Source organism: Podarcis gaigeae, assembly GCF_964106915.1.
Source record: "Podarcis gaigeae genome assembly, chromosome: 8".
Classification (NCBI taxonomy): Eukaryota; Metazoa; Chordata; class Lepidosauria; order Squamata; family Lacertidae; genus Podarcis; species Podarcis gaigeae.
Genome location: NC_139684.1, coordinates 61,182,820 through 61,198,374, shown reverse-complemented (window position 1 = coordinate 61,198,374; position 15,555 = coordinate 61,182,820). Strand labels below are relative to the sequence as shown.

At 48.8% G+C, this 15,555-nt stretch overlaps 1 protein-coding gene across 23 annotated transcripts in view; it reads left to right on the top strand.

Annotated features, from left to right (window-relative positions):
• Positions 1-15,555, top strand: part of MAP7D1 (MAP7 domain containing 1) — a 58,343-nt gene that overhangs the window by 25,912 nt on the left and 16,876 nt on the right. For 18 of the 23 annotated variants that reach the window (XM_083751653.1, XM_083751640.1, XM_083751638.1 and 15 more), the window contains exons 2-5: positions 4,148-4,606; positions 7,464-7,532; positions 11,359-11,522; positions 12,673-12,787. In XM_083751653.1, coding sequence (XP_083607779.1) covers positions 4,148-4,606; positions 7,464-7,532; positions 11,359-11,522; positions 12,673-12,787 — 807 coding nt within the window. Of the gene's footprint in view, positions 1-4,147; positions 4,607-7,463; positions 7,533-11,355; positions 11,523-12,672; positions 12,788-15,555 lie in introns of all 23 variants that reach the window. The other 5 variants (XM_083751636.1, XM_083751637.1, XM_083751656.1 and 2 more) reach the window with 1 other exon arrangement.

Genomic DNA, 15,555 nt, shown 5'->3' with positions numbered 1-15,555 from the left:
GGGTCCCTTCCAACGCTACAATTCTGTGATTCTATGATCTCAACTACATTGCTTGCCTATAGCTTGCACTTGTCCCAGTATGCACAAAGGAGAAACACACATAGTGGAAATGGAAATGGTATTAACTATGGACTAAAGCAGAGGTTTTTAAACTGGCTTGATGGAGATGACTGTCACCAGCCTGGCACCCAGAAATCTCCATGTAGTTGCAATTGGACCCATGTCAGTAGTAAAATGCACCTGGCACCCAGGGAATTTCTAACACCGACTAAGCACCAAATGACAAGGCTGATACCAAAGTAAAGAGGCACCTCTGGTTACGAACTTACGGTAATTCGTTCCGGAGATCCGTTCTTAACCTGAAACCGTTCTTAACCTGAGGTACCACTTTAGCTAATGGGGCCTGCTGCGCCGCTGGCACACAATTTCAGTTCTCATCCTGAGGTAAAGTTCTTAACCCAAGGTACTACTTCCGGGTTAGCGGAGTTTGTAACCCGAGGTACCACTGTATCTGGCCTGTTGAGATATAAAGCTGGGTGTGGGTGTGTTTCAGTTTTACACATGTAATAATTGGGGGGGGGTTCAACACATTTCTCCCCCCCCCACCTTGCTGGGTTGCTTTCATTCGTTTTCTCCCACCCCAGTTGCCTGTACTGCAGGGATAAAAAGTGTGTGAATTCTGTTACATGCACTTGGGATGTATGTCACTTTGGAATAGGAACTGAAGATAGACGTTACAGGCTTCACTGAAACATGCATTTTGTGTTGGGGTCCAAAGGAACAAAGGGAAGTGATGTTCTACAGAAGGTGTTCTGGGACAGAGTTCCAGGCATAAGGGGAAGTACAGGAGAATGGGAAGAGTTGCTTGCAGGAAGTGAGGTTAGTTGAGTTGCAGGGATGAACCTCAGAAGAGCCTGGCTGCTGAATCAGACCAGAGGCCCGTCTAGCTCAGCATCCTGTCCTCACAGTGGCCAATCAGATGTCCCTATCTGCAGTGTTTCTCAAACTTGGGTCCCCAGCTGTTATTGGACTACAACTCCCACAATCCCTAGTTGGCAGGGCCGGTGGTCAGGGATGATGTGAACTGTAGTCCCAACAACAGCTGGGGACCCAAGTTTGAGAAACACTGCCCCCATGGGAAGCCCGCGAGTGCAACAGCAGGTCTTTCCACTTGCTCAGGGAGAAGGGATGCATCCAGATTGAAGAGCAGAGCGGATATATGTGAGGATGGGACAACCTCTTGCCTTAAAGGAGGATTCTCTGCAGGCAGCCACTCCAGGCTGTTTACAGCCAGAGTGATGATGGAGGGTTGTGACACAGAGATGCATGGGACAAAGGTGACTCAGATCAGGAATTCCTGCAAGCTGAGAAGCATGTTTAGCAAATTATCCTTGCTATGAAGCTCTGCAAGAAGAAGGCAGAAAACAGCAGCATAACAACTTAGTCACCGGTGAGTCCAGGCTGGGAGAATGCTCATTCCAAGAGCTCAGCATGGCAAATAACTTCTAAATATGAAAATAACTATCCAAGGCTAGGAGTTTGTGTGAACTGCTGTTCTTTTCTCTTTTTTTAACGGTTCAGCTGGGCCTTCCAGATGTTTTGGGCTATTTGCCCCAGCCAGCACAGCTGGAGGACCCTAGGTTGGAGAAGGCTGCTTTATTTTGCAATTTCCCTTAAGCTTTTTACATGACGTAGCTTTGAGGGGGTTTGATCTGATGGAGGAGCTTCTCTGAGTCGGAACACTTCCAAACCCCCACTTTTCTCATTCAAAAATAATGGCTTGATGCAGGATATTTGGTTTCCACTTGTTGCTCACCCCAGGTCTTTTTGTTGCCACTGTGTCCCCTCCCTTCCCCTGGACTTTTCTCTCCCTTGAATCTTGACCGCTAGCTGGCTGGCCTCACCCCACCCTCTCCCCTGCCTCTTCTTCATGCCTTCCATCCTGCAGGAGTCTACAAGGAGCCTTCTTCAGCACAAGGCAGGGCAAGCATTTATAGCCTTCTTTTGTGGCTTCCGCCAGGTCTCACGCTGGACATTCTTGTTCCATTACTTAATTGTTGTCTGCGAAGGACTCTGTTGCTACGAGGGAGGTGTGTGTGTGTATGTTGGGGATGGCAGTGAATTATGTAACTGGAAGCAGGAGTGAATTGTTGACTCTTCCTGGTCCAGATCATGGGCTGGTCCAGATCGAGGGCACTTGGGAGCAGAGGGTGGCCGTGAGTTTCTCCCCCTACATGAACCAGCTAATAGAAAGTGTAAAATATTTGTAGAACCTGAGATAGGAGGCACTATTATTCTCTCTCTCTGTTTTTGGCAAGAAACTATCCTGTGCCCTCACTTTTCAGTGCTTCTTTCTTTTGCACATGCATGCACACACAGACACCCTGGAAAAATTCCTGCGGGTGCCTGTGCTCCAGACATAATAATAATAATAATAATTTATTATTTATACCCCGCCCATCTGGCTGAGTTTCCCCAGCCACTCTGGGCGGCTCCCAATCAGTGTTAAAAACAGTACAGCATTACATATTAAAAACTTCCCTGAACAGGGCTGCCTTAAGATGTCTTCTGAATGTCAGGTAATTCTTTATCTCTTTGACATCTGCTGGAAGAGCGTTCCACAGGGCGGGCGCCACTACCGAGAAGGCCCTCTGCCTGGTTCCCTGTAGCTTTGCTTCTCGCAATGAGGGAACCGCCAGAAGGCCCTCGGCGCTGGATCTCAGTGTCCGGGCTGAATGATGGGGGTGGAGACGCTGCTTCAGGTATACAGGACCGAGGCCGTTTAGGGCTTTAAAGGTCAGCACCAACACTTTGAATCGTGCTCGGAAACGTACTGGGAGCCAATGCAGATCTCTCAGAACCGGTGTTATGTGGTCCCGCCGGCCACTCGCAGTCACCAGTCTAGCTGCCGCATTCTGGATTAATTGCAGTTTCCGGGTCACCTTCAAAGGTAGCCCCACATAGAGCACGTTGCAGTAGTCCAAGCGTGAGATAACTAGAGCATGCACCACTCTGGCGAGACAGTCCGCGGGGAGGTAGGGTCTTAGCCTGCATACCAGGTGGAGCTGGTAGATAGCTGCCCTGGACACAGAGTTAACCTGCGCCTCCATGGACAGCTGTGAGTCCAAAATGACTCCCAGGCTGCGCATCTGGTCCTTCAAGGGCACAGTTACCCCATTCAGGACCAGGGAATCCTCCACACCTGCCCGCCTCCTGTCCCCCAAAAACAGTACTTCTGTCTTGTCAGGATTGAACCTCAATCTGTTAGCCGCCATCCAACCTCCAACCGCCTCCAGGCACTCACACAGGACCTTCACCGCCTTCACTGGTTCTGATTTAAAGGAGAGGTAGAGCTGGGTGTCATCTGCATACTGATGAACACCCAGTCCAAACCCCCTGATGATCTCTCCCAGCGGCTTCATATAGATATTAAAAAGCATGGGGGAGAGGACAGAACCCTGAGGCACCCCACAAGTGAGAGCCCAGGGGTCTGAACACTCACCCCCCACCACCACTTTCTGGACACGGCCCAGGAGGAAGGAGCGGAACCACTGTATGACAGTGCCCCCAGCTCCCAGCCCCTCAAGATGGTCCAGAAGGATGTTATGGTCGATGGTGTCAAAGGCCGCTGAGAGATCCAGGAGAACTAGGCAGGGTGGGTGGGTAGAAGAATAGGGGCCCACAGCTCCTTTGAAGTCCTCCATCTCCATTTAACAATCAGAGGAGGGAAGCTTGGAAACAGGAACTCTTACAGAAGCAAAAAGTGAACTGCACTTGGTGTCAGGAGAGGGTTTTGCGTTTTGTGTTTGGCCTGCTGTGCGGATATTACAGGTACAGGGACTCTATCGGGGGTGGGGGGGGGACAACCACCCTAAAGGTGGCAACTTTACGTAGGGCCCATAAAACGATACTTTGCTGCTTCATCTGAGTATGCCAGTTTCCGGGCCTGAGGGAGAAGGGGTCTTTGTGCCCTGCTGGCACTGTGCCCAGCTGCGATTGCTGTTTACTTTAAATGAGCTGTGCCTGGCACCCCTGCCTCAAGCTGTGAGGGGAGGGAGGGATCGCTTGCCTAACTCTGGAGAGCTTGCCTGAGAAGTATTCGGAGGGGATCTCCTCATAAGCCTTCTTCCCTCCTTCTGTCTTACAGCCCCGGAAGGGACCCTCCCGGAAGCAACCCCACTCCCCCTCAGTGAACGGACTAGCCATTCGCCTGCCACGGCGCCCCTCATGAGGGAGACAGAAACACACCCAAGTGACCAGCCTCTCCCTCCCCTCCCGCCAGAAGCCGCCCCTCTGCCACCTGCTGCTGCTCCCACAGGGGCAACGCCGCCTGCTCAGAATGGTCCCCCGGGTGTCAAGACTGCCAAGGTGCCCCCTGTGGAAACGAAACCTTCCCTTCAGACTAACCAGGCCGGCCCACTGCCTGCCACGACACTCCCGGCTGTGGAGGCCCTGCCCCCTAAAAATGGCCGCCCCCCGCCGATAGGTGCCCAGGCATCGCCTCCCACAGAAGAAGAACATCGCCAGGAAAGCACCCAACAACCAGCACCCAAGAGCGAACAGCCTTCCCCTGCCCAGGGGCCTTCCAGACCCCGGACCAAACAAGGTATGTTTGGGGCATGTCAGAGGGTGGGGGCGGAACTTGCAGGGTAAGAATCTTTGTCACCACATAATTTCCCTGAACTGTTTATTTCTTGTGGAAATACAGCAGATAAGTTTGCAGCTTCTCTTTTTGAAACACACACACACACATATACGGCAGCCAGGGGTTTGTCATTATGATGGGTGGGGTCTGCAGAAATAGAGAACCTCTGGCCCGTGGGCTTCATTAGGAATCCTAGGCTCCCTCCATTTGGAGTCTTTTATCCCACGGGCTACAGGCTTCCCACCTCTGTCCCATGTGAGTGTTGTTTTTATTCTTTATTTCAAATGCTTTCATTTCACCTTTCAGTACAAATTTTCTGGACAGCTTGTGCTAAAAATTACAGCAATATAATAAAACAATTTTAAAATCCTGTGGTAAGAAATACAATAAGGAAACAGGAGAAAGGATTCTCTCTCATAATGCTAAAACTTGTGGACGTCTGAGGATTGTTGGAAGATTCAAGTGAGAAAAAAGAAAGTACATGAAAGTACTTTTTCACGCAGCACCTAGTTAAATTATGGAACTCACTGCTGCAAGGGGGAAGTGATGGCCACCAAAGTGGGTGGCTTTAAAAGAGGAATGAATAAATTCAATAGCTACTAGCCAGGATGGTTATGCTCTGCCTTCATGGTCAGTGGCAGTAATGCTTCTGAATGCCAGTTGCTGTAAACCACCGGATGGGAGAGGGCTCTTGTGCTCAAGTCCTGCTTGCAGGCTTCCCTCGGGCACCTGGTTGGCTGCTGTGAGAACAAGATGCTGGGCTAGATGGGCCCTTGGCCTGATCCAGCAGGCTCTTATTCTCATATGTTCTTAGTAAACCAGAGAAAGAGGAAAGTGTCATATTTAGTTCTGTGCAGGCATGTGAGCTGGCTGGGAGAGGAGAGGCAGGTTGCTCCATCTCTGCCCTAGCTATGGAGGAAAGAAAATCTCTTCTTCCGTAAATGTCTTCTTGGGCAACCAGCCTGGAAATGTAGCAGGCTAGAAGAGCAGGAGATGGATTCCTCTGTCTCTTCTTCTTCTCCTCCATTTGACTTGGTAGAAGGCAACATTTCATTCTGACCTGCTGAGAGATGAGTACAGTGGTGCCTCGCAAGACGAAATTAATTCGTTCCGCAAGTTTTTTCGTCTTGCGAGTTTTTCGTCTTGCGAAGCACGGTTTCCCATAGGAATGCATTAAAAATCAATTAATGCGTTCCTATGGAAACCGCCTTCAGACCAGGTCCGGGACAGTCTGTCCCCCGACCTCTTCTGAAGGCTGGGGGGGGGACAAGGGCTTTTCTTCCCACCCCCAGCATTTTAAAAAACCCCGGGACAGCATTTTAAAATGCTGGCGGGCGGCAGCGAAGGCTTCGCTGCCGCACACCAGCATTTAAAAATCGCCCCGGGACAGCGGAGGACTTCTCCGCTGTCCCGGGGCGATTTAAAAGCCCCCGGGAAGGCAGGCAGGGGGGACAAAGACTTTTGCCCCCCGCCAGCCTTCATAAGAGGTCCAGGACCTCTTCTGAAGGCGGGCGGGGGGCGAAAGTCTTTGCTCCCCCCCGCCTGCCTTCAAAAGCCGTCCAGGACAGCGGAGAAACACGCTGCTTTTCTCCGCTCTCCCGGGAAGGCAGGCAGGGGGGAGCAAGGACTTTTGCCCCCCGCCAGCCTTCAGAAGAGGTCCTGGACCTCTTCTGAATGCGGGCGGGGGGCGAAAGTCTTTGCTCCCCTCTGCCTGCCTTCAAAAGCTGTCCGGGACAGCGGAGAAACATGCTGCGTTTCTCCGCTCTCCCGGGAAGGCAGGCAGGGGGGAGCAAAGACTTTCACCCCCCGCCCGCCTTCAGAAGAGGTCCTGGACCTCTTTGCTCCCCCCCCGCCTGCCTTCAAAAGCCATCCGGGATAGCGGGAAGCGCTTCCCTGCTATCCCGGACTGCTTTTAAAATGCTGGCGGTGGGGAGCAAAGCCTTTCGGCCCCCGCCGGCCTTCCTGGACCTCTTCTGAAGGCCGGGGGGGGGGGAAGGCTTTGCTCCCCACCGCCAGCATTTAAAAGAGGTCCCCGGAGATTTCCCTATGGGCTTTCTTCTTGCGAAGCAAGCCCATAGGGAAATTCGTCTTGCGAAGTGCCTCAAAAAACGGAAAACCCTTTCGTCTTGCGGGTTTTTCGTCTTGCGAGGCATTCGTCTTGCGGGGCACCACTGTAGCTTGCATTTCCATGCTGCCCAGGGAGAAGAGGGCCTCCACTCCCCTGAGTCCATCATGGAAATAGCTAGTACAAACATTTGCAAGCTAGTAGTGGTTTTTTTTGCTTATTTATGTGTCAGGCTTGATAGCCTTCTGCTGCTGCTCCTCCTCCTCCATGGGGTATATCGCCACAAGGCATCTAGAGTTGGCTCCCTGAATTGGTGTGCTAGAGAAGGCCGCATGATGGCTGGCAGAGTCACAGTATCATCTGCAGCAGTTCTCTTGCTTCTTTTCAGATTTTTGGTCCTACTTGGAGCCTCAGTCCTCCCTGTTCATATTAATTTGTTGTGTGATTATACTCTTCCTTACTTGTCTTCCTCCTCCTCCCCACCCTACTGTTTTACTTCTCTAAAAATATAAACATTGATAGTTTGTTTTTGTTTCTCCTTTATTAATAATAATAATAATAATAATAATAATAATAATACTGCTGCCAGTGATGCCACTGGTGTGACCCCCTTCAGATCCAAGTGGGACACAGTAGTCTAGAAAGACTGGTGCAGACATGAAGAGGATTTGATGAACGTCAGGGTTGCAGGGGGTGGGGTGGACTTGCACATGACTTTTCTAACTGGCTTAACCTCTTCCTTCTCTTCCCCAGATACCCAGAAGGCGCAAGCCAGGCACAAACTCGCTCGAGAGCGACGGGAAGAACGAGCCAAACATCTAGGTAAGAAGCAAGCTTGTGTTTGTGGGGCAGAGGAAGCTTCAGGCCCTCTCCAGGCAACGAAGCTTGCAGATCTTTTGGGATCCTTGCCCAGGATCCTTTGGTCCATCTATCTATTGCACACTGACTGACAGTGGTCTCCAAGGTCTCATACAGATGAGTGAGAAGGCAGATGAAGAAGGGATCAATCTCTCTGTCCCTCCTCTACCAGTCAACTTAGTTTCTGTGATGGCCATGTAGGAAAGCCGCTTCTTCCACAGCTGGCACACAAAGTAGACTGCCAAAAGGGGAATAGATTGCTTTGTGATTCCTCTGCCAGTCAGTTCATCTGATAGACTGCAGAGTGGGTTTTTTTTTTACCTGCTAAGAGACTAGTAGCCTGGATTTCCTTGCTGTCCTTGGAAGAGGGGATTTTCCTTCCTCTTCTGCCAGTACAGAAGTGCAGGCTGCTAACTTCTCAGCAGGCTGGTACAAACATATGAGAATGCGGAAAAAGAATTGCCAGATAACTAAATTTTACAGAATAGATAGCTTTCTCTCCACGCTTCTTTACTGTGGATTTAGTTAGGTGAGTTAAAACCTTAACATGCATTTACTTGCATGCAATTTGCCTAATCAGTTGTGTTCCCCACCTCCCACAGGATTACCATCATGTAAGCAGCAGAGCAAGCAGAAACTTCTTAACCCTGGCCAGTAACCTCTTACACCTGCCCAGCCCCATCCTATACCCATTCCCCCATGTTTGTAGCTGACCTTTTGCAGCACAGTATGTAGGCTCCTTGTGTGATTTAGAGCCCTGATCCTCCAGGACTCTAAATTACCCAGAGAGCATCTCCGAATGAACAGGGCAGGCTCCCTGTGGCAGACATTCAGCCCCCAACACGTGGATGGCTGCAGGAGTGGCAACAGGAACATGCAGTAGTGGGGTGAGGCTGTTGATCTTTATCCTTTCACCCTCCCGCAACAGTAATTCTGCGTGTGCGGAGTCTGGGAGAACACAACTTTGCACGGCTCTTGTATTTTGAGAAAATTCATCTCATGTGTACCAAATTGTGAGTGGGAGAGAAATCATCACACTCCTTCCTTCCTTCCTTCCTTCCTTCCTTCCTTCCTTCCTTCCTTCCTTCGTTCCATTGGGCCAGCAAGTCTAGACAAACACAGAAACTTCATCTAGTTATGCATCCCCCTTCTGCCCCCGTCATGTGCATCTGTGAGATGTGTTGTAGGTAATGTCTTGGCAAAGAAGATTCCTTTCCCATGCAGTAGACCTCTAGTCATTAATTTTGCTGGGTGCTCCTCTCTGTTCTGCGGCCTCTCTCCTGCTTTCCCTCTGCACCGCACTGCCCACACCATCACTCCCTCTCCTAATACTTTTGCCGCTCCAGTCTAAATCACTTTCCACCCTCATTCCCCCATTGTTTGGCCTGAATGTGTTTTTCAGGCCAGCTTCCCATTCCCTTTGTTGACTGCATTGCCCCTCCCTCCCTCTCTGCTAGTATCCTGATCCACTTTGTTGTTTAGGGTCTTCCCCCCTCTCCCCCCCCCCAGCTTGCTATCACCAGCTGTGGGCTTCATTCCTGAAGCTAGGGGTTCAGTTACTGCAACCCACTCCTTGTTTGAGTGAATTCCTGCAGGAACTCTCCTGCCAACCCAGCTTTCCATTGCAGATAGGTCCTATTTTTATTTAGTTAAAATATTTGTGCCTTGCCTTTCAAAGTTTGCTTCAAGGCAGCTTGCAAGCATTTGAAAGCATTATGCATGCAAAATGCATAAAAACACTTAAACGAGTAAGTCAGTCAGTTTATTTATATACCACGACCCACAAAATGCAACTGTTCTCTAAAGAGGTTTGCATTTTTAAAGCAGTCTAAATGCAGCAGAGTAATAATTGCATAATAAAAAGTAGAATTATCACTGCAATAACGTAAACAACATAACACTAAACAAATCAACAATTAACTGTATATTTAACATCCATCAAAATTAAAGTGAGCATAAAGTTCACCAGTCGATAAAGTAAAAGTATCCCATAACTTCACATCCAGAAGTAGCCCCAAAGCATTAGCAATGAGCAACTCCTCTCATTCATCGTTTATGCCTCAACCCCAAATACCAGAAACCCCTCTCAATAGTTCTTCTGGAAGCAGCTGCTTTATGAAGGCTCCCAGTGCTGGAGGAAAGAACAAGGCAGGTGGAAGCAGCTATCTATCCCCTCACCTAACTTGAAAAGTGCAGACATTCTCCTTTACACTACAACCTCTTCAAATCTCCCACCTTCTCCCCCCCCACCAATAAAATAAAATAAAATCCCTAATGAAAAGGCAGGCCTAGTTATAACGAGCATTAGATGAGGTAGTCGGCCTCTTTCTGGACTGTTCCCAGGCCTGGCATCAGCACAGAAGCAAATGCCAGGGGCTATTGTAGCTAGTGCCAGCTCCCGCTTTCTAATGTTTATTTTATTTTTTTTAATGGTCCAGCGCTGTGAAGTGATGCACTGGGGAAAGTTATAACCACTGGTCTGCTTCTTAGCCCCAGTGACTCAGGGCCTTGCCCCTGAGGTGCAGGTCGAGGGTACGACCCAGAGGCAGTGGGGATGAGGAAGATGATGGTGGCAGTAATGGCTGTAGTTAAAGGGGTAGGGCCACAGCCCAGTGGCAGAACATCTGCTTTGAATGGAGAAGGCCCTAGGCTCAAGCGCTGGCATCTCCAGGTAGGGCAGGAAAGCCCTGTCTGAAACCCTGGAGAGCCTCTGCCAGTCACATTGAACTAAATGGGCCAATAGCCTGACTCAGTATAAGGCAGCTTAATTGTTTGGTGAAGGGCCATAGCTCTTGGAGAGCATATGCATTGTGTGCAGAAAGTCCCAAGTTTGATCCCCGGCGTGTGTAAGCATGAAGCCCCAGCATCAATATCTGACATCCTAGTGCTCATCAGAGCTAAAATCTGCCGTCCATGCCTGCTGGCTGGGTCTGCAACATGCAATCTAGATTTCCCACAATACTCTGCCATTATCAGAGTTTAGTGACTCTTTCCAGTCAGGCTAATGGGTGGGCACATATCCTGTGGGGAGAGGACGTGGCTGGGGAAGAGGTGTGGCCTGGGGAAAGCCCCAAACATCAGGCAAAAGGAGGCCTCGAGGGTGTGACATTTGGCCCCAAGGCCACTTCTGCCTTGGGGTTGATGGGAGTTGCAGTGCAAAAAACCTAGAGGGAGGTTGGCAAGAACTGTTTTGTTGTATTCTGTGTCAGAATTTCCATCCCTCCACATCCAGCATGCTATAAGTTCCCTAGGTGGTGAGCTAAAAGCAATAATAATATACATTCTTTAAAACAGTTTTTAAAAGCTGAACAAGAGGCCATATCGTTTTAGACAAATATATGGAGTAGAAGGTCTGTTAGTGGCTATTAGGCATGATGGCTAAGTGGGGCCTCCAGCTGCAGAGGCAGCCTACCTCTGAATACCAGGTTCCTAGGGGGCAAATGGGGGGGAGGCTGTTGCCTTCATGCTGGGTTTGCAAGATTCCTGGAAGGATCTGGCTATAAGCAGGAAGGTGGCAGAATGTTTGTTTCAGATATATATTCAGATTGCAACACTTCCAGAAAATACTCACCTTCTCTCTGCCTAAGGGACTTGTTGGATGAAATGAAAACCACACCGTTTCCTTGTAATGTAATATGTCCCAGGAGTGAGGAAGGGTGTGCGTGTGTGTGTGTGTGTGTGTGTGTGTGTGTGTGTGTGTGCAGACAGGGCTGGCTATGCACTACATTCATTGCTTTATCTTTTCTGTCTGCTTTCCTCCCTCTTTATTCCTTGGTCTTTGCCCCAGTAGCTGCCAAGCGGGTCCTGTGGCTGGAGAAGGAGGAGAAGGCTCGGGTGCTGCGTGAAAAGCAACTGGAGGAGCGGAGGCGGCGACTGGAGGAGCAGCGGGTTCGTGCCGAGAAGCGGCGAGCTGTGCTGGAGGAACGCCAGCGTCAAAAGCTGGAGAAGAACAAGGTGGGCTTGGGGTAGCTTGGGAGCAGGAAGGGAGGCAGGCAGAGGGGAGGAGAGCCGGCAACAAGGCACATGAAGAGGCAAGCTGCGGATTGGAGTGCAACTGCCAGGCAGCAGGAAATGGACTTGCATAGGACAAGGGTAGCTATTAAACTGTGGTGCTCTGCAAATGCATGTTGGACTACAGCTCCCTTCAAAATAATAATAATACAAAACCAATACAGTCATACCTCTACCTACGTATCCCTCTGGATATGGAATCTTCAAGTTATAGCCACGGCAAACCTGGAAGTGTATACTTCCGGATTTCTTGGCGCGCACATGCGCAGAAGCGCTCAATCGTGCCTTGCACATGTGCAGAAACGCTCAGTCGTGCTGCATGTGTGCACAGAAGTGCGCCTCTATTTACGTTATTTTCGGGGTGCGAATGGACCCCTGGAACGAATTAAGTTCGTATCCAGAGGGTCCACTGTAGTATGATAATAATACAGAAAAACAGTGATTTCTATGTAATAAAATCCAGCAGCATTAAGCAGCAAAATATCTCTGTTATAATTCTATTCTCCAGAGATCTGAATTAATTATTTTGACACCTTCAGAGCCTTTTAGTGGTTTGTGGTTTGGAGAGGGACTTTTCAGTGGATGGGTGGGGGGCACCCATACCTTTTCCAAAAAGGTAAACCAAGCAACTTCATATCTATCTAGAGATCTTGGGGAAGGGTTTTTTGTCTCATCCTTTGTTATTCACTCCATCCAAACCCTTACCTCCAAGGCTCTGAAATGGCAATTGAAGATTTAGTGTCTCTCACAGAACGTAGAAAGCTGCCTTATCTTCAGTCAGACCATTGGTCCATCTCCCTCAGTATTGCCCACAGGCCTACACTGACTGGCAGAGGCTTTCCCAGGATTCAGATGCCAGTCAGATGCTATGGAGATGCCAGGGATTGAACCAGGGGCCTTCTGCACACAACAGCACCCCCTGCCCCATAGATGACACAAGGCTTGTTTTTACAGGATAGGCAGCTGCCTTATACAGTCAAAGCAATGGTCCCCCTAGCTTAGTACTGTCTATGCTGGCTGGCAGCAGCTCTCTATGGATTCAGACAGAGGCTCTGTCCTTTCTGACACCTCCCCTTTCCCCTTTCTTCATCAGGAGCGTTATGAAGCTGCCATCCAGCGCTCAACAAAGAAAACCTGGGCTGAAATCCGGCAGCACCGATGGTCATGGGCTGGTGCCCTGCACCAGGGCTCCCCTGCTCACAAGGATGGTGAGTGGAGACACCTGGCACATGTGCATCTTTGTGTGGGCACAGACATGCATCCACGGGGGCGGGGGGAGCCAATAAATAAGCGCATGTAGGCTGAAGAGAGTGAGCTCAGTAGGATCACTAATGGTAGCATAGGGGGAGTGGGGCTCAGTGCTTTTGCACGTGCATGCGCTTGACCAAGAAGGGCACTTTGCATGCTGATTTGTAATTAGATTGATTGCAAACCAGCCCTTTTTGCATGGGGGCAGCTGGCCTTGTATTTGCAGCTTGCTGTTCAGTAGGGCCACTAGCCAGTGGATGCTCTGGCATGGTAACTATGGTGTTGGATGCGCTGGTGTGGTGACACTCCTTCCTTGCCTCCATGCTATTCCGAACCTCCCACATCTGTTTCCTCACTTATTTGCATTTTCTGGACATCAGGTTTTGCAAGAGAGTGACACAGCGCAGGTCTTCTTGGGGCTGGGCAGTGAGGCATGTGATGCTGTTGGCTCAATTGATTTAGTCCACAGGCACTGGCAACACAAGCTTAGGTGCAAGGCTTTTTTGTAATTCAGGGCACAAACATATAAGGGCTCAGTATCTGCAGGGGAAATTTCCATCCCAAGAAGCTGAGATTTGTGATTGAAGAGCGTTTCGAGCCCTTATGGTTGTGGAGAAGGGCTTGCGAGAGAGTATGCAAAACAAAAAAAATTCCTTCCAGTAGCACCTTAAGGACCAACTAAGTTAGTTCTTGGTATGAGCTTTCGTGTGCATGCACACTTCTTCAGATACACTGAAGCAGAAGTTTCCAGACCCTTCTATATAGTGAGAAGGTGGGGAGGGGTATTTTGACTATGGCAGACCAACACGGCTACCTATCTGTAACTGAGAGAGTATGCAGTTTGTTATGCAGGCTTAGCAGGGATCCCTGCAGACAGCGGACAAGACAATAATCAAAGCTTGCCTGGTCACCTGTGGTGAGTAACGATTCCCTCCAGGCAATCAGACAGTGAAACTTTGCTAAAATCAGTTTTTTTCCTCCAGGCAATCAGACAGTGAAACTTTGCTAAAATCAGTTTTTTTCTTCCGGGCCATGAGTGATTAGCATAGCTATATCTGGACAGGCAAGCAAGTGAAAATGTTTGTGGACTAGTAATACTTCTGGATTATTGCAGTGCTCAGTTTGGTTTTGAACTCTGAAGTCCTGAGTGGGCTGGCACTAAACCTCCTCCTCCTAACTAGCATTATAAGCACTTTAGAGTGTTAGAAGCACTTTACATGTATTATGGTTTTGGAATCCTCATAGCAGCCTTGTAAGGTAGGTCTGTTGGCCATGACTGCTGTTAAATGGAACCCCCATGATCAAGGGCAGTATACCTCTGAGTACCAGAGTCTGGAAACCAACCTTAGGGGAGAGGGCTGTTGCATTCATGCCTGCTTGTGGGCTTCTTGGAGGCACCTGATTTGTCGCTGTGGGAAACAGGATGCTGGACTTGAATTACCTTTGGCCTGATCCAGTGGGGCTTGCTTTACTTTCTTATGTAGCTCAGTGTTACTGTCCTAGCTGGGAGAGAGGAAGTGGCTTGCCTAAAGTCAGCTCAGTGAGTTTATTGCAAGGGCAAAATTCAATCTGGGAACTTCCTGACAAACAACACAATCTCCTCTCCTCTCAAGAGAGATCCTCTTCCTATAGAAGCCCTCTGATCAGGAACTGGGGACCCTCCTCCCAAGTCCTATATTTTTACTTGGTTATAGGGCAACAGTTGTGGCCTCCTCTGTTTGGTTGCACCCCTAAGAATCTTTCTTTCATGAATGGAACCTCAAACAATGCAAACTTTTAAAAGCAGTTCCATATGCAAGCATGTGCATGGAGTTGTTCTTAAATGTTTGCTTTGTTTTATATATAAAACTGTTTTTAACTGATGTGAAACATTTCTTGTTTTACAGTTGTTAATTGTGTGTGTGTGTGTGTTTGTGTATGTTATAGTATATTTTATTGCTGTAACCCACTCTGTGACCTTATGGTGAAGGACGGTAAGAAAACTCATAAACAAGTTCCCAAACGCTTCAGCTTTTCAGAAAGACCCAAACCATCTAATATTTCCACAGGCATTGGGTTGGTTATGAGTCTCTCTTGAGGTTTTATGTATATGTGGATTAATGTAGTGTATTTATTTAATTGGCTTCCTTTGCTTTTTATAGTTTTGATATCACAGAGTATTTCAAATTTTATTAGCTGTGTTCAGTTTTGAGGTAGGAAAGGTCACTAGTCTAAATAAATAGCTAAATACCTTTCTGAAATGATAGGTACTATGGTTCATGCCTGCAGAGAAACTTGCCCTTCAACCTGGATGTTCTTACCCTTAGTCCTAGATGGACTGAGGTTGGTTGATGGGTTGTTACAATGGTGGCAGAAGGACACTCTATATGTGTTTAAAGTACCTCTTTTAATATTATTTATTTGCTTGTTTGTGACTTTTGTGGCTGAGCAGGGAATCAGTACCCTGTCTCCCCTACTCCAAGACCACAACCGTTACAGCTCATGGGGCCTGGCTAAGAGTTTGATCATCTGCATGTCTTTTCCAGTGGATTGTAATGACTTTTCACTGTGCCCTAGTTGTAATCTACACCTAGTGCTGTGACTCTGTACAGGACAGCTCTTCCTCCAGGGCAGGGGCCATACCTTCTCCAAATTGCAGTTTGTTATGACAAGTGAGACCTGCAACAAAATGTTGCGGCCTATCCCCTCCTTCTGAGACAACCTTCCCACTTTAGGGTCCCACAGGCTG